The sequence below is a fragment of the Ooceraea biroi genome, chromosome 4 (genome assembly GCF_003672135.1).
Source record: "Ooceraea biroi isolate clonal line C1 chromosome 4, Obir_v5.4, whole genome shotgun sequence".
NCBI classification, from domain to species: Eukaryota; Metazoa; Arthropoda; class Insecta; order Hymenoptera; family Formicidae; genus Ooceraea; species Ooceraea biroi.
In genome coordinates this window covers 13,893,944-13,919,157 of record NC_039509.1, presented here as the reverse complement: position 1 = coordinate 13,919,157, position 25,214 = coordinate 13,893,944, and the positions used below count along the sequence as shown (strand labels likewise).

The 25,214-nt window shown below is 37.9% G+C and overlaps 1 protein-coding gene across 2 annotated transcripts; it reads right to left on the bottom strand.

Moving 5' to 3' along the window:
* Nucleotides 1-3,551: 3,551 nt before the first annotated feature.
* On the bottom strand, nucleotides 3,552-10,009 carry LOC105278288 (acetylcholine receptor subunit beta-like 1). 2 transcript variants are annotated; one of them, XM_011337280.3, is made up of 7 exons: nucleotides 9,618-10,009; nucleotides 9,204-9,340; nucleotides 8,929-9,083; nucleotides 8,514-8,852; nucleotides 7,989-8,366; nucleotides 7,368-7,698; nucleotides 3,552-7,144 (listed from the first exon to the last, which is right to left on the bottom strand). In XM_011337280.3, exons 1-7 carry the CDS (start codon nucleotides 9,673-9,675, stop codon nucleotides 6,980-6,982), a joined length of 1,563 nt encoding a protein of 520 aa, XP_011335582.2. In that variant the 5' UTR covers nucleotides 9,676-10,009; the 3' UTR covers nucleotides 3,552-6,979. The 2 variants fall into 2 exon arrangements, with proteins under 2 accessions (XP_011335582.2, XP_026824596.1); XM_026968795.1 differs by lacking the exon at nucleotides 9,618-10,009 and adding an exon at nucleotides 9,464-9,591.
* Between the last annotated feature and the right edge of the window lie 15,205 nt (nucleotides 10,010-25,214).

The following is a 25,214-nucleotide window of genomic DNA, read 5'->3' as shown; positions in this document are numbered from 1 at the left end:
GTCCGGTATCCGTCTTCAAACGCGCGTATTTGAATTTGTGTGACTTTGCGCGAATTCCCTCAGAGATCTGATTGAAACTTGCACTGCGTTCAGAATGATGGAAAATTCAGAAAATTCAGAAACCGTTTAACGAGTCGCCGATCATTATACAATTAAATTAATTTAGGCTTCGGTCTATTGTTCCGACGTACTGCTCATAGCTCACTCGAATCTATCATGATGATCGGCTCGACTATGGAGACGCGTTTTTTGAGTGCGTAAGGCTTCGAGATAGCTTGTGCCGCTTTCGGAGATCGTGCGTGAATTTTTCATGATAAAATATTCACACATACGTTTTCGAGCGGCTCGGACAAGTGATATTAGCAACAGTGATTGCCATTGATCTTTCTTCGTTATAATTGAATGCTTACAAAGATTAATTAACTGGGAAAGATGGCAACACAATTGTACTTTTTATTTTTTTAATTAATATATCCGGTTATGAGAAAAGTTCAGGATTGGCGGAGACGTTCGAAAGATCGGCAATCATTTGGTCTCATTCTTATTAGAGGGAGACCGCTCTTTATACATACACATGTATTATATATTATACATACGCGACAGAGAGAGAGATTTAATTATATCGACAACACGTAGCGTGCAAATCACGTTGCTCGTGCTCAGCCCTGTTGTTAAATTAAGCGAAACGAGATACAGTCCGCGTAGAATTTCGTCGCCCGTTACACGAATCGCGTCGTTCTGCTCGTCGATCATCGCGTTAAATTCTCATCGAGTCGTCATGCATAAAAAGAAGAATCTTGACGACGAGAGAAAGACTATATTACCATAAAAGATATCGCGTTGACAAAAAGTCGCATAGTATAAATCTTGAATAAACTCTACAAAATAACATAAAATCTACAAACTAATATACAAAATACGGCAAACATTGAGCTATATGTGAGCAAGCTTGCCAAATGGGATTAAACGCAGCCATCGATGGGACACGCAAAAGATATTCTTCCAATATCCTTCTAACAACTAAAAAAGAAGACAAAAGAAAAAAGAGAAATTGACGCGTTCAATCTCGCTTTAAATCTTGCTTTTGGTGGAACAATCGTATAGTGATGCGGGACGTTCCCGCTATAAAACTACGACGTCGTATATGCTGGATAGCTTGCAGAGCCATCACGAGTGAATGGGGAAAAAGCAAAACGACGCTTTTCATGCCATCGCACGCAGCTACGCGGATTTCGAGTGTCACGTTATCATCGTCGAATCGTTTTGTCGGCGCGGCGCGACTCGGGGCAAAGGCTTGCGTGTATAAATTCCACTGTGCCATTGTTTGTAAAAGCGTTACATGGGTCAGAGCCGCCCGGATCGATCGGTCGATTAGCGCGGCCGGGCGAGAGCGGGATAACAAGAAAAAGATAAAAAAAGAACACTTAAGGGGTAGGCACGCGCGCGTATCTTTTTCCACGACGGTGGCGATTTACTTAATTAGATTAACCGATTAGGTGAAGCGTAAGCTCAAGTGCCAAATTTTTAGCTAATCCTTAAAGCGTAAACGGACGCGTTACGAGGTGAACGTGTACGCGATATAGGACCGAATAGGAACGTAGTTAATGTGAGGGAGATCAGGGACGACATGCGGAAATCACGTATAATTAGGATTGATCACGGATTGATTACTTTCGTGGATTGAAAAATATCTATAAAGTTACTTTCCAATCTGTTGAGGGTTTTAAAGGAAACTTCTGTATATTCATCTTTATTGTGTCATTATAGGCTGTAAACAATTTTTAAAACTTGGATACTCTAATAATAGTGATCTTACTTATAATTTTGTACCAAAGCGAATTCTGTTTCGAGCGAGAGTAGAGTATGATGAAAGGAACGAACAATGTTTGCTCTTATTAATGAAAATATTGTATTTTAACATAAATTTGCGTTTGATTCAAATTTCCATTTGTTTTACTGTATTGTAGCGAATACATAGAAGTCACGTAATTCAGGGATTTAATGCATGGAGCAAGCGAGGAAACAACACGATCCTGAGTTCGATTCGAGCAAGTATATGATTTACGTTAGACGTCTTGAATTTTGCGGGACAGGCAGGAAAAACAAAAATAAAAAAATGTACCGAAAAACGCGTCACAGCCAACTGAATTTAAACATGAATTTTTACAAAAGTGGAAAACTCGTTATTTCTGGCAGGCAATACTCGTTCCCTTCCGTTTCGGATCCTCGTTCAGCTATCTCACCGCGCGCGATTCCACAGGAAGCTCTCTCTGCAACGTCCCTATCAAAAAGGAAGGAAAAAAATTATAACAATAAATCGAGGAAGAATCGAAAATTTATTCGCGCTAGGTGATTAGCGAAATGGCGAGGAGGAGAAATACTCTCTTAATTACTACAAAAGAATAATAATAATAATAATGATAACAAACAAACAAATAAGTAAATAAAAGCAAAACTATTAAACACATATACTATTAAACATAAACTATACATATATATATATATTTAAACTATTGAAAATGCTAAAGTCATATTCGTAATAATAAAAGAGGTGGTTAAATAATCGATTAATTGAATATTAAAGCTAGCCTGTAATCGATAGCGAATTATACTTCGTAGTTATATTCTGACAGTAACGATAGGGGTGATTTTCAGAGGTAGTCTCTATTAGCAGTTAGGGTCGAACTTTATCGAGATCACTTTCTCTCTAAACTAACGATGGAAAAAAAATGAACAAGTTACACCTAATTATCTCTCGATGCTATCGAATTTAACGGGCGAGAAGGCCGCGCGCTGACGCGCCCCGATCCGGAAGACCGATTTATTGTAGAGCGCGATCTCTCTCTTCATTATCTACCTATATCTTTATCCCCTATGTACTTTAAAACAAAAAATCGTCTCGTATTGTCCACCGTTGTACCCGGTCCCTGAGATCGATCGCGGTACGTGCGTTACCGATCGCCACCGAGAATACGAGGGGAGGAGAGCGAGAATATATACATATTATATATAAATATACATATATATATATATAACATACAGTTACTATGTTTCCGTAGACCCTGGTGGGGACGACGCAATTGAACTGAACTCACCCGAACTCACTTGACTTTTAATTACGCCTCCGTGACACAACAGCCTGGTCTGATAATAGCGAATTCATACCGGAGAGGGGAGATATAAGAGAGCGTGAATAAAAAAATTTGTTATATTTCTACGCTGGGCTCCTTTTCGAGGCAACGTTGATCGATGATATGAGAATCCCTGTTAACTGGTGAGCACTGTAATCGCCGCATTGTAATATTATTAACATTATTACGTTATTATGAAATTGTTGAAATAAATGAAATGAAAATAAACGTCTTTTATTTCCTCCTCTTTTTAGTTCCTTCTGCGCGCGGCCACGCACGATCATCTCTTCTAATATTTTCTAATTCTAATAATCGGGTTTTCCGTCGACAATTTAAGAAACGGGTGTTAATTCCTCATGTTGCGCTTATGGGGTTGAAATTGAAGATCTCGTGCTGCACAAAATGGTATACGTGAAGATATGAAATTCAATGAATTTTATTGATGTTATTCATTATAAAAAGAGCCATTCTTAGCTCTTATGTTAGAGTTCTCTTCTACCTGCTAATAATGCACGGATATATATATATGTATAAGTATATTACTATATTATTTATCATGCATAATAAAGTACAAACTTTTCGGTTCAACAATATTCTTCTTGTTTTATGCGCAAAGTAAACTACAAATGTAATGTACATTCGATAATACGAGTCATCTCTTCCTTTTCGCGATAGATGAAGTACACACAATGGAACATATAATGAGGTGCATGCCTTTTTATTGTTGTTTACGTTGAATCGTAGTAATATTCCACGCACAAAGTACATGAAACCGGCTGACACAGTGTGAATCGAAATAGAACGAAACATGCCTGGTCTCTAAACTAATTATAATATTTCCTTTGAGGAAGACACATTATGCGTTATCGACAATTGTAACGCATTATAATACACATATAAAGACGAAGCAGTCTCATTAAATCTCGACTTCGGACATGAAATTTTTCTTTGACTAATTATATCACAATATAAATTTGCTTCAAAATTCGTAAGAGTAAATATTATGATCAGTCTATAGAAAGCAAGAGAAAAAAAAAATATATATATATAAGCGATATATTTTGTTCAAAAATTAAATAAGACTGTATTCCAAATTTACTGGAATTCATGTAAGTAATTACAACTTTCTTCCGTTAAGAACCTTGCACCACCTTTTACTATTGTTATCAAGCATCTTCCGGTAAGTGAATTATCTTACTATTTGTTTAGATAAACATAACAATTTATCAATCTACACAGTAACGAACTGGTATAGCTTTTTGTAAAAAAAACTATGGTAACAGCTGCAATATTGAACAAAGTCAAGCAGAATAAAATACCTGTATGCACAGTGACTTTCCTCACCATGTAAAACAATTTTTCAATGCAGGCTATAAATTGACAATTGAAAACTTTAATCATCATGTAATCATCATGTGCCGATTTAGTGAGCACTATTGAAAAATTGCTGTAAACTTGCAGATATTGTAACATGTAATTTATACTATAAAACTATTGCAGCTGCACAAGAATCTGCACAATATATTTTACTGCTTGCAACAAAATCTTTGATATCCAACAACAAAGATTGTAATCTTTTTCTTAAACGTTGAACATTATTATCTGAGAAAACATAACCGTTTAACAATCTTTTTGTACAATATACATGGTACAATATGATAAGATGATTATAATGTTCTATTAACGCACGACATTTCCGTGACATGCATAAAATCTTGCTTTCTAATGTGCGCATTTATCAGAAACGCATTGGCTCATATTCTCATCTTGCACTTAACTCAACGCGATTATGTATTTTTATGTTCCATTTACTTGTCATTTATTAAACACTTATTATATAAATTATGTTTGCATACAATGATTATATGTGTGTTATAACAATTAAATAATAATCATCTACCCTTACATAAAAGTTTTTTACGAAATATATAACTTTATAAAACATATTTATAAAATAATAAAATTTATAAAAAGATTGAAGAAAGAAAAAGACTAAAGAATATAATTAAAAAGAAACTCGTACATCATATGTTGCATGTTATAAACAGTATATCAATAATAATTGCTCAAATAATTCTATTATTTAAACACGCATTATGAATATGAGCCACTTTCGCTGAAGTAATCTTAGGAAGACCCACCGCAAGTCAACAAATGCGTTCTCAAAGTACAATTTCTACTTAAAATCGACGACAGCACAATCGATTCAATTAACTAGGTTGCGATCTTTTAAGTTTTTCCAAAGTATTTTCTCTTCCTTACTGATTCTTGTGAACAGATTTGCCTATTTATTTTACATAATTATTATCAATGGAGGATGACTTGTATACCAATGATCTCCCAATGCGAAGATCGTCGCGCGGATACGACCTATTTATAATTAAGATATTAATCTAATTTATAGCATTTTATGCCCGCATGAAATTCATCACTGTAAACTCATCAACGGGAATGTCTGACGAGCATGTCGCGATTGCTCCGATTCTGTCGATGCTTATTATGGGTATATGATGACGAGTATCAAATGCGAGCTCAGCTAGATTACAATGCGGCAACGGCTGTTCGTACAATTATTATCAAAATTATTTCGAGTCTATACCTAAGCCATTGAATTGCAATCGATTCCGCGAGTTCGCGTGAAGACGCGCGTTAAGGAACGTTTTGACCTTACCTCACGCGGAGACGTACTTTATTGAGAATTTGATATTTTGAATTTGATCGATACTGGTCGTAGCTGATTAGCAAAACGATCGACAGATCAAGCGTGATGAGAAATCACGATCATCAAAAAAGATACGCGAGTTCATTAATATATACGATTTTAATGTTAAACGTGAAGTCCTGTAAATATCTGGATTACTTTGTAATAAATAACGTTTTTCATCGTCTAGCAGCTTACTAGACTACCGGATTATTTATAATTAAGAATTATCGATATTGTGTTAATTATACACAAGTTTGTGCGTATTATCGTTATGTTAATATATTACAATCATCTCGCCAAAGTTCTATTGATGAATTTCATATTTTTCTAAGTATGGCATACAATGCTACATAAGCGGATTTCATCGTTTAACATTAAGTATGTTCCATGGAAGCTACATTCAGAGAAGCAAGTATGATACTTCCAATAATACTCATATGATCATTACATAAAATACTTTCACATTATAAGCAAGAAAATATTCTAAGCTAAATTAAATATGATACTAACAAAACTTCCTCCGTAACTATTAAAATTGTTTTATGAAAATGCATATTCTCAAGATTTTTGGAATTCTTTAAATCATGATATAATAAAGTGGCGTACGATATGACTTTTATTCCGGAAAATTTTGAAAATACCAATCACTTCGGTAAAAGGGAAGGCAAGAGCTAGTCGATGATTGTTTTCTAAATCTGTCTAAGCGCATCGCGATGGAGCTATCAAAGGTTAACGACATCGGGGAAGACAATAATCGTAGAGGCAGCCACGATTGACGCTAGTGGAGTTATTATCTACACAATATATGCCATTTCGATCGTTCGAGTTTCGTCACTGAGAAAATTTCCCAGTCGAATTTCGCAATCTTAGACAAAAGACAACGACAGAAGACTCTCGAGCGAAGACTTCAAATAAATTTGTACTTCGCGTACAATTTCATCATAGAAATCGATACAAAAATAATCACTTGTTGTTGAACAGCTGGAGTATAAAGCCTTACGCGTTTATTTAACTGAGAGATGGCAAGATTATCCGCGCGCATGATCATTGAATCCACCAACACGAAATAAAAAACGACGAAATGAGAACGGTCGTGACGATGGCACATTATTTGCAATTGCGTTTCGTTGCGATCATCGTCGGATTATTTTCCACGATAAATTTCTATAATGCGATCCTGGTCCACGTACTCGAAGATGTGAGGCGCGTCCATTAGAATCCCGACGGTACCCGCGGTTGTTACTAAAAAGAAGATGTAAAGTTGCAGTCGATCGATCACCATTGCCACGTATTTCCAATCCTCCCTTGTCTGTAAGAAAGACATGAAAAAACGAATTAGTGCTGGTACAAACAAACAACTACAAAAATGCTTTTGCTTTTTGCAGCACAATTATATATGGTAATCGTAAAACGCAACAATCAAGCCTCGTCGAGTATCGAGTAAATGAAAGTATCGCAAGAAATTTTAATACGCCAAATAAAGAATCATTATTTTATCTCGATAATGTTCCAGTTATCAAGTTTTCACTTACCTGTATGTACAAGTCCTCATTTCTGAGATGTTCTGCAATGAACTCCACGGCTTCGGTAGCCTTGCTGGCTTCTGGACTGAGCAACACCGAGTCCGAACTTTCGGAACCTCTTCTGTCGCCCATACCTTCTCCTGCTCCAGCACCACTGGAGCTGCTCGTGGTATGATGCACCTTACGATTAATCTTGCAATTCGGATGATGCAAATCGGACAGTTCCATCACCTCCATCTTCGACTTCGCCAAAGAGGCTGGCAAGTGTTTCGGCACCTCAGTTGGGCTTCCCGAGTAGGTAGAAGCTGGCAGTGTTACGTTCGGTATCTCCATCATCCATCTGACGAAATAACAAAGTTATCGATATCACGTAAATTGATCATTTTTACTTTAGTAACAATGAGTCAAAACAGTTAATTAATTAAAATTACTAAATCAAATTGATTAATCAAATTAATTATAACAAATAGTATTGTATCTATGTTCAATTAAATGTATTTCTGTTTTTGGTAAATGTATTAATTTCGTTTTCACTTAATTTTTAATATCAAAAACAAACATTTTTAAAGAAAAAGTTTTAGCAAGTTTTATGAGAGATTATTTCTTGATAATAATAATGAAAATTCGTACCTCAACCGTGTCTTCTTCGGCCGCCTCATGAACAGTATCGCTGGCAGATATTTAAGGAAAATCTTGCGTATGAGCTGCGGCATCCTGTGAGTCCTTGGGCCACGAAAGTTCCAATTGATGATGATCACGGTCACGAGGATACTGACGGTGTTCATGATGAAGGTGAAGAGCAGATATTTGGCAATCAATGGCAATACGAGAGAAGTTGGTGGCAGGATCTTGCTGACCAAGAGAAGAAACACGACCAGAGACAAGAGAATGCTAATGCCCAAAGTGACCTTCTCACCGGCCTCCGCAGGGAGATAGAAGACGAGTACGCAGAGGAAAGAAATCAGTACGGTCGGCAGTATCAAGTTCACTGTGTAGAACAGGGTCTTTCTGTGAAAACAATAGAAAAATTTAACAATACATCTCTCAATCAAAATCTTGTCATCAGAAGCTACGATCAAACATCGAAAGCAAAATATTTTTACATAGATTAATTATATTTTGATATGAATTAATTTGGAAGGCAAAGATGCGCACCTGCGTATAATTATGTAAAAAGTGATATCGGTCTCCGTGGGAAAATCACCCTGGTAAGTATTAAGGTACGCTGGAACGCTTATGATGTCCCACGTGCCGCTCTTCCAGTAGTCGGACAAATCGACGAAATTCTTGTCGTTGTATAGCGCAAGAGAGACCTGATCACCGTTAAAGGTCCACGAGCCGAACTTCATGATGCACGTTTGCTGATCGAACGGGAAATATGTCACGTCGATCGTGCACGAGCTCTGATAGATCGCTGGTGGTACCCAGAGTACCTCGCCATTTGGATATATCAACACATTGCTCTTGTAACGAACTTCGTAGTTACCATCAGCACTAGAAGCAAAGTAAATCCACTTGTTGATATACGATTACTTTACTAATAATTTATGCAAATAATTTTTCCACATACTTATTGAATAACACTATGTCTGGCTTCCACACTTTGTCGGGTGGTAAACGAAGAACGCCGATCCCGCCGTAATCCGCTTCATCCCACTGCAACTGATAGTCCATCCACACGAATCTCAGCCACACGTTTGACTTCATAATCTGATTTTTTTCGTTCTGCAAAATATCAAAACTTTTACATGACTTTCTGGAAAATTAGAATAATTAATTGTATAATTTAAGCATCCAAGATTTTCTCGCCGCGTAAGAAGAAAAGACAAAGCAAGAGATACTCGCCACGTTGATCAGCTGTACGAAGGCGAGGCCGAATCTCACGTGCACCTTCTCGGTCATATTCTGTACTGGTCGTATGAGTTTATTGTATCCTCTGAACAAGTCACGCACCAATCTTTCTTCATCCTCAGAGCACAGACCTGCAAATATGATAATTATAGAGAGCGCAATTAGAAGAAAAGAGGAACAACGCCCAAACAAAGCACAAATAGAACAGAGATAGCTCTTTGCGCAGAACAGATCGCGTAAATTCAAAAATTCACATGTTTCGTCTCGATCATGCATTTTACTTTCCACGATTCCTCGGCTATTTTCATCGGAGAATTAGTTACTCCCACGTTCAAGCGCCACGTTGTCCGTCGCAAATTGCTTGGGTTCATTTTTTGAAGTATTAATTTGTTGCTGCGCGGTCCTTACCGACGCACAGAATCGCCGAGATCAGGAACAGCCGCACGAGACGCAGGCAAAAATACATTTTGGGCGGGTTGTGCTTGTGGTCCCACCCGAACGCTCGGACGCGCCGCGAGCACAGCCACCAACGTCGCCACTACCGCCGCCACCACCGTCGCCGTCGATCAATATAGAAGCGCAGACGCTGGCCAATAATTGTATTTCCTTTCTTGCGGTCCGACACGCTGAACCCACCCTTGACGAACGGTTGCGATCCTCGTCATCATGCACCCGCAATTCGCGGAGACGAACTCGTCGCAGACAATTAACGAGACTTTCGTTACGACCACTCAGCGAAAAAGATGCTCAAACAGCGGGACGCGAGAACGCACCGGCCGTGGCGAGATTTTCGATGTAACAGGGTGAACTGCGCTACCCGAAGGGTTGGCAGCCAGGGGTAGTTTCCCGCTCTTGTCGCGGATGCTCTGCTTTACCGAGGGATTCTGGACAAGTCATGGGGAGTGAAGTTGCATAGAAGAGAACAGACCATCCCTCGGTACATTCTTGGGGTCACTGCTACTGCCGTTGCTGAAGGGTAAAGTCTCTTGTCACAGTCGTCATAGGGAAAAGAGAAAGTTATATACTAAACATTTTTAATCAAATAAAATTAAATATGTTGCATCATCAAATTGTAAGAGAAAAAAACTAAATAGTTTGGGATATTGTATATTCGTACTATTAATTTATATATAATTTCATAATAATTAAGTACTAATTGATTAAAATAAAAAAATGATTCTTTATTGTTAATTTTATCATACGTGGTAGCATCAATCGTAGCAACGAGAACAGATCATGTATTGAGTTAAATACTGGTTTCAACATTTTTTAGTTTACGCTTATGTATTATTAAATTGTTCACTGATTATAAATGTCGCGAGAGAAATGAAATATTTAATGTAAAAATGTAATAAAAATGTAATAACTAAAAGTAAAAGAATTTCAAGGAATATTAAAGGAGATTCATTTTCTGGAATTGTTTCCACTTATGATAATCACATTATCGTATAATATATATTTTATGTGATCCTCTAAAGTACGTATTGAACATTCCTGCATTCTGGAATGCTCATAAACCATCGAGTGAGATAGTTCTGAACTTGCTTATATAAGGAAAGCTATGCCGAAGTTGTAATTATGGATTATTTCGAAACGCTTCGTAACTCTCTCCGATGACATATAGGCTGCGTCGCAGCGAAACGGCAATATTACGCACAAGTTCGCAAATTGTTTGGAAAATGCACACCACTAGGACTTCCCTTATACACACCATTTTCGTTGTTATGCCAATGAAATACATCACAAATGCAATTGCAAATGCAATGTCATATTCATCGCATAATTCAATCACATTCATCGGACACGTATAATTATGTAGCGAAATGTAATATTACTACCCACTATTGCCAGAATATTATTATTCAATGTATTCTGCAAAAAATTCAACGCGCTCTCACGGAGTTTTTCAAATTGAATTTCAAATTCATCGTCATTTACATTTCTATGAGCTCGCTGTTCTCACCTTTAGAACGCGATAATCGAATGGAACCTGGCGCAGATACTGCGCCAATTACAGTGATTCCATAAAGGCAATCAAAAATCGTGGGCAAACACTGTAGAGATATTCCATTAGCCTTGTGCTTCGACTTGCTAAAAGTTGTATAATTTTCAGAATTATATTTTAACGCGAATAATTAATTAATAACCTTAATTTTAAGAATAATTAGGATATTGATTTTTTGTCGTCTGTGCGTCTCTGAGAACAAACAATTCGCAGATTACTATTAATGATCGTAGCCTGTGTAACCATTTTCCGCAAGCAAATTCACAAGCTGTCCAATACTGAGCAAATATCTTTGCCGGTCACGACGGTGCTGGCTGCCAATATTGAATCGCTTAAATTTGAGCATCGGCATGTAACCATCCTGCAACGAACGCTGCTGCTGGCACTACATTGGTAAGAACATACGGATCAGTATTGATACGACAATGCTGTATAGTTGGGCTAACATTCCGAAGACAATACTACTACTAGGGCACAGTTAACGCTGGTTCGATATTGGCTCGAATCGACCTGAGCGTGAACCAGTAACGACACCGTTTTCCTAGCGAGATCCTAGCGTGCAGCTATATTGGCTCATAACGTTACAAGATTGAAAAATCGTACAAGATGTTTCAACGGCACGTACTAGCAGCGTGTTGCCGTTACCAAATACATTGGCACAACATTGCGCTGAGTATGGCGAATCTGTTTTTGGGACAGAGTATCGCAGTTCCGATCTGTACATGGCGGATCATTATTAGGTTGTCATTCCATCCGTCCAACGTTATGGTGGTCGCTATTGCATCAACGTGGAACTCGTTTAACGAGTTTATCGGTCCCGCAGTTTCTTGGATCTTCGCAACGTATCGATCGCGCATATCAGACAAGCTCGCAGAGTGGCTTAACAGCGTCGTACGAATCACGTTAGAGACAATCAACGGTCTCACGGTTGGCCGGAAGCAATAACTCCGGAAACTCCAAATGGACGGGCCGCATAATAACCGGCACTGCACCTGTACGAAATAACGGCAAACGCGCGAAATCCGCGATCTGTAGCGCAACCCTCGCACGGGGTAAAACAAAGCCTCCCTTGCCAGGTCGCCTGCACATGCACGGATTGCTTGCGCTGATCCGCCGCAAAGCTGCACATGCATCGGCCATGCGTACGTGCATGCATTGATACGCGTTATTGTTTGATCAAGAGCCGCCGCCGTCGCACCGCGATTGCATCGAGGCGGTTTATGGGTGACACAAGTTCGCCCGCACTCGAACTGCGATAAAACTCGGAAGCGTGAATTTCGTTTTTCACCCGTCACAATTTTCAGGAGTACGATTTTGCGGTGCAATCTCTGCCCTTTGTGCGTGTGCGTGCGTGGCGCGCGCTGGAAACTCTTCAAAAGCCAGCTATTCACATTTTCGTGTGACTCACCGTAACAAATTTCCAAACTCGGACGTAAGCTCGACGCGAACTGTTATATTTCAGGGAGCTGTTTTGGCGTTTCATATTGTTACGCTGAGTTGCGCTAATGCACTGTCGCAAAATGTACATGATTTATAATAACATTGCATGTATAATATGATTTGAATGTATCCTCGAAGAACGAAATGAAAAGCACAAAAGAAATGTTATTTTATTATAAAATGTACGCAATACGAATCAAAGAGAAACTATCGTGTATAAAGTAACCAACGTTTCTCATACATATATGCAAAACAAGATTAAAAACGTGATTTGGCTTGCTATGGGCAAAAAATATATACACTCTATTATTTAATTCTCTTTAATTAAAAAGTAGAGAATACAAACTGCAAATAAACGCATTTACCAGCGCACGGGAAAAACTTAATCCCTTTTGGAGAGATCATTATCGTGCACTACAGCGAAGCCACTTCTCAGCAACCTAGGTATTAGCAACGAGGTTTTATATTCCTCCCTCTTTTTTTTCTGACGGACGCACGGGACCGCGCACATATTTTTTCGGCCGTGCATTTTAAGCGGCCGCAATAGCCGACTAAAAAAACCGCCCACTCATCCGCGGGAATAAAGTAAAAATTTTCGCCGTTACGCGCCGGTCCGCTCGTATGAAGGTGCGCGGGTTTTCCAGCGCGTGCGATTTCATAAAACCCTTTGCGCATCGCTTCGAGTCGCGTCGCGTCGCTCATTGCGTAACCATGGAAATTTAGTGGCGATAAAACGCGTCGGGTTTTATCACCCGTAATGCAGGAAAATGCATAAACTACAGGCGCGTCGAGATGACCGTAAAAAAGGCGTTACTTTTATATTAAGGTGTCGCGACTGCGAAGCAAGGCGCTCGTATGCAAGTTACGATCGGACCGGTCATTCCGACGGATGAGAATAAATCGATGAATAGCGATTTTATTGCGGCGAAATCGGACCTTTCTGTTTGCTCCGACAATGTTTCATTTTCTGCAGTGGTTCCCCATGTAAAACTCCATACGCTTATAGAGTATTATCAAGTAAATCGATCTCTATATGTATGGCTCTTTACTGGGACATCAATTTTAATGTAAGGGATCGTATAGGTACGTAGCTATGTAGTTCAGTTATCAGCCTCGGAGAACTTTGCCTCACATTTTTCAGGAACCGATACAGATGCATCTTAAAATATACGATATATCAAAGAAATTGTAATCAGGATGTTCGTGGCATGTTCTTAGATCATAAGAGAAAAATACTGCTTTATAAAATAAATATCTTGTTTTATTAAAAGAATGAAAGTGAGACGAATTTCTTTTAAATATTTTACATTACTAATAATATGTTCATTTTTCTATCAAATGTGACTTTTCTTATTTGACATGATTGTAATAAATAAATCATCTTTTTTTTATTCCATAGATTGATATTCGCATCTAGGGAAATGCATGTGATGATAAAAACTGCAGAATCTACTGAAAAATCGTATCCGCGGAAACAAAGAAGATTTTAGTGGAACTAATTAACACTCCTTTTGTCAAGTTTGCATTTGTCCACGGTCATTGTGCGATTCTCGAGTACTTAAATGAACCTTCTCCCATGAAACGTTTGACAGTTCGTTCGCGTAATTTATTCTTTTTTTCTATTGCGATTCGCGCATGGAAGGTCGCATTGTTATGACCTGCGATCAACGTCGGGTAAAACCTGCGCTTTGTTCCATAAAATACATTCGAACGAGGTCGGCAAAATCGAAATTCCACCGTGGAGCAAACCTTTGTTTTAATCACTCCGCTAAAATTTAGAACGCGTGTCTTTAAAAGCTCTTTCTTCATATGAGAGGAGATAACGATCATAAAGAAACTTGAAAAATTTATGGGAGTACGGAATGCAAAGAATTTTATAAATAGAGGAGTAGAAAACGCATCGAAAATCATTTATCCTGTGCAATATCAACAGCCCGAATTACAATTTTTTTTAATATTTCACAGTCGACATCGACAACTTCTCACGTCGATAATCAGAATTATTCATTTTCTAAATCTGTGCATATTTTGACAGATTCGGCAGATGTGGAAGAAGTTTCGAAAAGAGTACAACTTCCTCACGTCATTCTTGTTCTGCTTGTTCTTCAATTCTAATTTCACAGGGATTTACGTTTCCGTCTGAAGATCGAGGTTCAAAGCGCAAGCTCAATCCTTGCGACGTAATAACCCCGGTAGCCGAGTTAAGCAGAGCTGGGATCCCGCGTGGGGATCAAACAGGCAACAAGCGGATTTAGCGTCAATCTCCGCGTAAATCGCAGACAAATGACCATTTCAGCATATGTGCAGGTCGCCCCTTTGTCTTCGCGGATATCGTTCGCCTATCGATCCTGCACTGGTCAATATATCTCGAGGTCCTCAATTAACCACAAGCTGCCCGGTCCAGTGTTCCTGTGGCAAACGCCTTAATCCTTTCGCATCCAACTAGACACGTACATTGGCTTGTTGGTTGATCAAACCGAGTCTATTAATCGACTCTAACAAACTCGATGGCGGATCGAAGCTTCTAGTAAAGCTTTGCACAAATCTCTCGCCAAACAGATTATAGTAGTTTATTGAGCGATTTATTTATTATTAGATTATTCAAATTTTTATGAGAGTATTCTTTTGTGCCACTTATTTAGGTATCTCTAAAATCTCGCTTTTGCTTACAATTAGTCAGCGCCATGCTGTTGATCCAATTATGCTTCGTTTTAAAAATATTATGTTTTAAAAATATTATTTCATATAACTCTCAAAATATTTTATACTTAAAATTGTGTAATTATTAAATTATTATATTATAACTATACATTAAAATAGTTACTTACTGGAAAGAATAATATTATTATAACTAATCGCACGTAATTCTCCTTTTTTATTATTAATTTCAAAAACTATTTTAGTACAAAGAGTTTATGTATAGTTGAGAACATTTAATTTCTGACATTCAAAATACACAAGATTATTTAAGTCGATCAGATGAATTAAATTATTTAACAATATAAAATAAAGATTTAATAATATTTAATAATAATCTTCATCGATCATATGCTCCATTTAATGAATTCATACACTAAATTTGTAATTAAAGGAGAATATTAAAAAACCTTGAAATTATCAGCTCTCTCTCTCTCTCTCTCTCTGATGGCAAACGTTGAAAGCATTTAATCTATAATGCTGAAACCTGTACCGTAAATGCGATAATGTATATGAATATGAAACAACTGCGACAAACTGAACGCTTGACAAAGCATTTCGCTGGCCTCGGCGGTAACGCCGATCCGATAATTTGAATCAGTGGCATGTCATCGGCGTCATTAATTAATCGCCACGAATAATTGCAAGCTTCGCGCTGCGGACCGATCGATTTGGCGATGGCCGGTAATCCTCCCTCTTCCTCCCCTTCCGCCGCGTCATTAGATAAATCGGCCGTTCGGCAAATAACACGGCGAAAGGACAAACTAATTTAATCTCCGCGCACTCGATGCATCTCGGCGTTCCTCATATTTGCCCGCGCTGAAATTGAACTGCGAACACGCAATACGCGGCCGGCATGGTTTCGGTATTTGCATGTAGTAATAGCGAATCAGACAGCGGAAATATAGATCTGGGGTGTTTCACGAATTTCCGATTCCGCGTGTGGAAGATCGCGCCGGATTGCCGGTGTGATACCGTGATATGACGTTATGGAATTGAGACTGACAATCGCGCAGGCACCCAGATGCTCCTTTGAGATCGATCCTGTGCCGCGCAAGCTGTCTGCTACTGTCTGGATAAAATAGAGAGAGTGACGTACATCAGTCTGTACGCGTTTGCATGTGTTTGCACGTATCTACTTGCCAATATTCCAATATTTAGCTTGGTAGGCGAAATCCTTCTCTCTCTTTGAGACATTCAATCTTTCTATCGCGATTGTCAGTCGACGATATTGATTGTTCATGTTTTATGAGATGTACGAGATGTAATTGCAAACAATTCTAATTATAATATTTAATATTTATTACATTTATTAATAATTACTGCTTGCCTGGAGCTTATCAAAATTTAATAACTTTTTTATAGATAACACTCTTTTTCCTCAGTTTTGAAAGAAATGAATAAATTCTGTCAAAAGAAACTGCTCTAGCATTAAAAGATGGAAACCGTTGTTTACAGCAAATAACGTGGCATGAATGACCATGGGGATGCGGAAATCGCATTGGGGTTACCAACAATCTCCATTGGGGTTGCGGGTTTGTTCACAGAGGGTGTAAATGCTTATTTACATATTGCTCATTTAGCAAGAACTTAAAGATCGTTGAACAGGCGCACCCTAACTATAGCGTGAAACGTTTCCAATTCGTGCCCTCTCTCTTCTTTTCTCGTTTACAGTCAATTCCGTTAACAAGTCGGGTCCGCACTTTTTATCACTTGCAGCGAAAGAACCTTAAATGGTGAGGGAATTTTAAGCAGCTTAACGCTTGACGTCGGGACTCCGCTATCGCTATTTTCTCCGTTTTTATTTCACGCCGATAATCGATCACGTAATTGCACCACGTGAATCTCTGCAGTTGATAGATGATTACGTGATAACTTCGGCGATTCGCGGTGTCGATTTTCGATGCGACGAGGCGGGAGACATCATATCACCGACATGTATAAAAGGCGCGCATTCGGCGCACATTCGACAGATTGTGAAAATTTCTCACGGCTCTTTCACGAAACAGTTGTCACCACTCTCTCCCCACGAGAGGCGGCTGCCTTTGGGGTCGCCCCAGAGTTTGTTTGCCCGTGGCAGGTCGGGCTTTTCGCTTTGTTGTCGCGACCGATAATTCGCCCGTTTCGCTCGGTGCAGTTAACGCTTGCATCCGTTGCTAATGCCTCTTCCACGACGACTTACGAATCTGCGCAGCTGCGCTAATTGTTGCGGCGCTAATCAGCTTAACTAGTCGAATAGACATGTGCACGGCCACACACGCGCTTTCTAAATACATTAACGTAATGCAGGAGAATCCGCCAACTCAGCGATTCTTATCGATTTTCGTCTCACGTATCATGGAACCGTCGTGAGTCTGCAGTGGAATTTCTAAGTTTAATCTCATAATTAATCCAGCGTGTTTGTATAATTAAAATAATTAATAATTTAATGTATTTAATGTTGTACAAATCCACTCTTAAAAAAGCCGTGGTAAATCAAATCGAAATCATTGTTGCCTCTTTTCCGCGACGCTGATTGGTTATCTCGATTAGGACTGTTACTTTTGATAACTTCGAATATTCGCGTTGTGCGTTATGTTCAGTTTAGATTACCATCGCGCGGGTGTCTTCGCGTGGAGGTTAACAATTTGGGTGTGATAATTGTGCATATAATAAACTAGCATCCCCCGTCACGCGGGCTTCGTCCGCAATATTTATGTGTAGAATTAAATAAAAACACATTTTACCCCTTCTCACCCGTTAGGGGTGGAATTTCGGAAAACCCTCCCTTAGTGAGCACCTACGTGATAGTAGTAATATACCCTTAAAATTTCAAGTCGATAGGTGCAGTGGTTCGGGTTGCACGTTGATGAGTCAGTGAGTGAGTGAGTGAGTGGTATGTGGCTTATATATATATATAGATAATAGATGAATATTATTATTCGCAACATTATTAATATTGAAAACCAAAATAGCGCGCGCCTGTCTTGTACTAGTATGTCCTAAATTGTATATTATATTTTCTGGAACTTGGCAACCAAAACCGAACGTATTATATAATACAACTGTTAAGAGTATATTTAAGTTATTACGTAAATATACATAAATTAAATATTTATTAATAATATTTATTAACATTTAAAGAAAATAAGTACGTATATACAATTGTGCCGACGATTATTTTATATAAATAAATCTAACACATACACGTACGCACATGCTGAGTTCATACTTCAGTACATACTTATTCCAGATTGTTCAAGTGACACTGCCAGCTGTCGTATCGATGAAATTGAACGCGACACAAGTGACATAAAGAGGTCAAACGGGAGTAAGAATGAGATCTGAGAAATGATTTGCTCACTCGTTTCACTTCTATTATTAAAATGGAACTTGTCGAAGCGATCTCATTCCAATTAACGACGCATGTAAGCGACAGCTCGATTAAGTTTTAAATTTTATACATATGATTCTCGCTACAATTAACGACGCGTGTAAGCGACAGCTCGATTAATTTTTAATTTTTATACATACGATTTTCGCATGGATTCCGAAATTCACAGGCAAGATTCAATTATCGCTGTCGCAACATATCGGTTTAACCAGGCGTTTTCAATAGCTGAACTAATTCGGTGTGTTCAACAAACTGAAGCCGCGCACAATTATCGATTTCTAGATTAACTATTCGCCGAGATATAATCGCTTAAGGGCGTTCAAGTGACAGCAACAGTAACGGTGAAGATGACAGAGACGAGACACGACAACGATCCGCCGAAGGGTGAAAGCGTAAGAGGGTGAGAGCGTAAGAACTGTAATTGATGGCGTCCTGTTTTGACAGGACTATGTTACACGGAGAATTCAGGTACGCGATCGTGTTCTACTGACTACTCCGAATCCTCTTCCTAATTCTCCTTCGCGATTCTCCGAGAAGCTGATAAACAACGCACTTATTTGTATATCGTATCTTGCAATTATTGTTAAACGTTTAATAACTTCATTCTGTCATAATGTTTTGCCCGTCTCAGTTGCGTGTTAATAAATTGCTCAAATATAAACGCTGAATAAAGTTTTATGAATTTATTTAAAATATGTTTATAGAGTGTGTTATGCAAATTATAAAAATACAACTTCAAAAAGATTTAAAAAGGTTACGTATAACATGTACACTAAGGTGCATTGATTCGCGTGGTAGCAAATATTTATATTAATATTTATTAATATTACTATATATAATAATATATATATATTATTATATATATATACATATATATTACATGTATATAATATTATAATATACACATATATATAATATATATATTAATATTAATAAATATATATATTCGCTACCACGCGAATTAATGCACCTTAGTGTACATAGGTAACTGCATAACATGAAAATTTTAATTGTATTATGTGTGTAGTGAGAGTAAAAGTAGAAAGGTGAAAAATAATAATATCCAATAAAATAATAATTATCCAAATTGTTTCATAATAATGTGTACAGTTTATTAACTGCAGAACTGCAATTTGATTATAATTTACAATGAGTAACAATAACATCGACACAATAATATAATTAAGAAAATTTCGTTTAATTATTATTTAACATGCAGCTACCTTTGTAACTTGGGCATATAATTATACAAAAGTACTTTACTTCTGTGCTCTGAAACATGCTCTAAATTCTTTATTAAATAAATTGTTGTTTCGCACAATTGAACATTGCAAGAAATATATACAGTAATTATATTACTGTTATAGTTTTTTGAAAAATATCTGTAATGTCGAATGTTATACCAAGAAGAATTAATGGATAAATAACGGAATATACGCGTGAGGCGCGTTTAGCGTGCAAATCCTCCTCTTGTCGCGATAAATTCGCGGTTATCACTTTTCTTCCGAGCATCAGAAACGACTGACAGAGATTAATGAATACGCTAAACGTTGCGGGAGATAAAACCAGTGAGAGATCTCTCGAACGGAAGAGTCGCGGATCTCCGCTGCGCAGCTTCTGTTTTACCTCACGATCAATCTCTCTTTCCCGGCTCGCTGGTAAATCGGCCTGTGCTTACCGCCGGCTGACCCACTTGATCCAGGAAAAAGCGTCTCGTTTCCTTAGATATGTTTGTAAAATATAGTAAATAAACTGTCGAATGTGCGTTACATCGGCGCTTTCTGAACTCAAATGTGTACCGTGTAAACCAGGAGTACGCTTGCGATCTAAATATTCGCGTTTTTGAGAAGACCGAGAGCAATTTCATCAGAGTTTATGCATACCGATCAAACTTAGAGCGTGTACATTTTTGCGTGTGTGTCTTGCATCAAAGTCGCGCTACGAAGGTTTCATATGTATCTGCAGTAATGAAGATAGTAATAAAGATATTATGATACACGAATAAAGAATAAGTAATAATTAAAAATTGCGGTTCATTTAAATAACTTATTAAATTTTTTTAATTTACGAAATTGAGTATTATGTAGTTATTAGATTATTAGATTAAATAACTTGCATCGCAGTGACGAATTGTTCGATCATTCGTGCTTTTCACACGTCCGAAAATGTTCTTTACAAACATGGAAAACATTGAAAACTTTCTATTACTGCATGATATTTGATTGCTTAAGGGGGGAGCCTGCTTTAGAACGTTGAAAATAAGGTATAATTTTATGAATTGTTTTGGAGAAACTATACAGCGGATCATTATAAAACTTTGATGCATTTATTAGTACATGTTTAAAGATAAAAAAAATTATTTTTTGATTTAAATATATCGCCTGTAGAGGTCGTCCTGGAGGCATCTTAGTGCAGCCGGCATTGTAAATTGGTGAGCATTCTCCTGCCTCCAAATTTCATCCAAACTGAAAAATTGAAATATTTTTTTGTTATTTATGAATTCCCATCGTCGATGAACCTTTAATATTAATAAAAACATTAAGTTAAACAATTATTTTTGCATGAAAAAGTTCAAAAACTTTGCCTAAAAATCGTACTTTTGTGTTCTAAGTTCCACCATTTTGACACTTTTCAACTTTTTTCTTCTCTCTTTAGTTCATCGACGATGGGAATTCATAAATAACGAGAACATATTTCAATTTTTCAGTTTAGACGAAATTTGGAGGCAGGAGAATGCTCACCAATTTGCAATGCCGGCGACGCGGCTGCACTAAGATTTCTCCAGGACGACCTCTACAAGCGATATATTCAAATCAAAAAATAATTTTTTTTATCTTTAAACATGTACTAATAAATGCATCAAAGTTTTATAATGATCCGCTGTATAGTTTCTCCAAAAACAATTCGTAAAATATACCTTATTTTCAGCGTTCTAAAGCAGGCTCCCCCCTTAAATTCATTCGAAATTTCTGTTCTTCCCTCATCATTCCTTTCTCTATTAAAGGAAATAATAATATTAACGCAGGAAATGCAAAATAGCAAAATGAGCCACATTCCTGCCGGCGATAATCATCCGCATTTCTAATCTAATTTACTCGTAACGATCTTACGTGGAACTGGCAGAATCTAATCAAACAGGAGACGAGTCAAAATAGTTGAATAATAAAACGGGTTGTTCAATTTACTCGGCAAGTCGTTGCCGCCGCCGTCGCCGTCGACTACGGCTATCGACACCTGCGATTTCATTACGTTCCGTCGCCGTGTTACTCGGCAGAACGAGCCACGTAATCGGCACCGCATTCCCGATCAAGATTCGGCGTGCGACATTCCAAGTTTGATGAGTTGCGAGGCAAGAAATTCTCGTAAGTCGGCAACTCGCGCGACTTGCAGCGCGGAAATGCGACCGTTGTACGTTGCACGGCGAAATAAATTAAACCGATAAGAACGCGCGATTTAAGAAAACCACGAGTTTGCAGATGTTGCTTTCGCTGTTCTCCGACAACCTAATCTTGTGAGTTTCATGACCGTAATAAAACCGGAGCCGCACAAAAGTCATCGCTAGCTTTCTGCGAGACGAAAGCAATCTCGTTATCACTCGAATCACGCTTCGTTAATGGCGATAATTACAAATAACAATTGAAACTAGTCGCTAACGTTGTCGGATCATTCGCAAACTGAAAGATCTCGAAGCTGCGAAGTTCGAAGACAGAAGTAGCGAACTGTTAATCGCTGGAACTTTGTAAGACAAACGACCTAATTCGCGCGAGCAAGAAATCATGATTCCATGAGGTCGCATTGAGAGTAAGTCAAGTTAGCGCGGCGTTTCTGGGCGAACATTACTGCTGATTGCACGAGCAGTTTATTACTTTGCATTACGAGGCGATATATCAGCAGCAACATACGACGCGAGTGCGCCGGCATGGAAGAAAATTGCACGGAAAAATCTCGCAACGCACTACGTCGATTGAGAACAAAGCTGCTGTCACGCGTGCGTCCAAAACACGAAAAAGATTATCGATGTTTTTTATACATTTTCAATTTGTTGAATTACATAAGCAATATTTAAAATATCCGTGAAATAATAAAAAGTTCCGCTTTCGTCCGCTACTACATATAATTCTCAAATATGTAATTATATAATTTTACATGAAGTATGATGTTTTCTGATATTTATTTCTTTCAACATCTTATCTTCTTCAAATCTCTTATCTTTTCTTCAGTTTAGTTGCGAGCGATCGTCGCAACAAATTATCAACAATGAAGAGTCCTCTTTTGATCGTAATGAAATATCTAGGAGTTCGAGCGACTCATAAACGGAGTGATCGAATTGTAATTACGAAATACGGATCTTCAAGAACGTTTACAATAACAACGAAGAGGGATATCGAATTAATCGAGAGTTCTGTCCGGTATAATTGGAGCGCATTTCGTCATGAGCACAGACGCTGCCGAGGAGATCTCCTTTTGCAATATCTTAGGCGCGATTCATTATTGCTACAGCGCTTTATCGATTGTCATTATGCTGCAGAGAAAGGATATAAAAGAAAGGATCAAATAAATCTACGTTAATTAAACTTGGGCTAGTTTACACAGTTAGATGCATTACTCGTACGAATCAATTCTTTCGGAATGTTGATGTTTTATTATAAAATGACGCGTTATTAATTATGCTTTATCGTTATTGTGCTGAGATATAAAATATATTTACTATACATCGGTATTACTTGTTCTTTAAAAATGTTAATCAACGATATTAAAAGAGTTGTTCGTAGTTTTTAAACGGTTTAAACAGTAGACACAATGCATTAGCTTATAAGATTACACACTTTAGATATTAATTGTTCACGGCAAATATTGAAAGTTAAATCCTAACAAAAGAATTAACTGTTAAAACGTTAACTGTACGTTTATATTTATTTTCCGCGAATTATTTCATCTGCTGAGTCTGTTGATCTGAAAATTCGTTAATTATTGAGTATATACTATCATTTATATAATATTATTTTAATTACTAATATCTAGAATGTACCATAATACATTGCTTTGGATTGCTTTCATATTGATATTACATTTACTTAAAACATTTATTTTATCTGAAAAATTAATAAGAAATGCTATTTCCGTGATTTGTAAACATATTATGATTTCGTTGTTGTTGATATTGAACATGAACTGTTCCGGATAAATTTGTACCATACAAGAAGACTTTTATGATATCCACGATTAGTTTAAACTTTGCTCGAAGGTACAAGGAGGAGGAGGAGTATAGTAATGGAAAAGGAGTTTTCCTTTCTGCACACTCGTGCACAGTAATCAGCTGATAAAGGGCTGAAACATGTTGGAAGTTCGGCATCGTTTGCCACAAGATGCGCGCCAAGAAAATAACCGATAACGAGAATTCATATAATATCGGATCGGCCGGATATCCGCATGTTCGATGACAGTGATAGTGGTAGTTCTCTTTTACACAATGTCGTTTTTGTCAGCGATCTCATGGGTCGAGGAATTAAAAGGCTAAGCCGCAGCACCTGACTGGAAGAAGGTTTCTGAAAAAAATAACGTGATTCGACATAAAAGATGATAAAATGTAACCGGTTTCCGGATTTCCGATCATAAAAGTTAAAAAAAAAAGAATCTTGAGAGGGACGTCAAGAATAATCGTCATTTGTTACAACAGTTAAACTTTTGCCTTGTTATTCAAATTCTTGCAAACGTAAGTCAAAGTATTATAATAACAAAAAAATGTCGTTTTTAAGTATCGACCATTTACAAAGACTTGATGCGCAAAGATTCAAAAGTACTTTTCTTGTTTCTTATCAAGTAAATTGTTCTGATGCACGCGCACAAAATACAGATAGAATAATTCCATAGTAGCTGTCGATGACTCCGAAGTAGGAAGTTAAAACGTGCAGTGTGCAACTTCTCATTCACTCTGTCGGAATACGCGCTCGGTGTTCAATAATCGCGTTTGCGATATTATTGCCTCTCTGTCGCACAAATGCATTTATGGGAGAGTCGAACAGAAACGAATATACCGAGAAAGTACAGGGAGGAAAATTAGTATCAGAATGTTGCGAAGAAGGAAAAAGGAAAATGGTTTATTAGGTTGGTCAGCTGACGGAGAAAAGGTAGAAAGAGACAGAGGTAAAGAACGAGAAGGATAGAGGAGAACGAAAAGAAAAATGCTTGGTGTTACTTGTGCATTGATACGGGCACGTATGCAGAGGAAGGACTAAGGAATAGAGAAAATAACAGAAGAGAGAGCGAGAGGAAAAGACGTGGAAGGGATGTGCCGCACCATCAGGACCGATCAGGAAGTTGTCGGTGCCCTTGCGTTCGCTCTTCAAACACGCTGATGGAATACCAAGTGTACTGTTTCCAGCACGCGGATATGAGCAACGTGTGTCTGGTCTTGCGACGACAAAACGAGGATGGAACAGAGAAGAGCGCGTGATCGAAGAATCTGCGGCTTGGAAAAGAAGCCATCAAC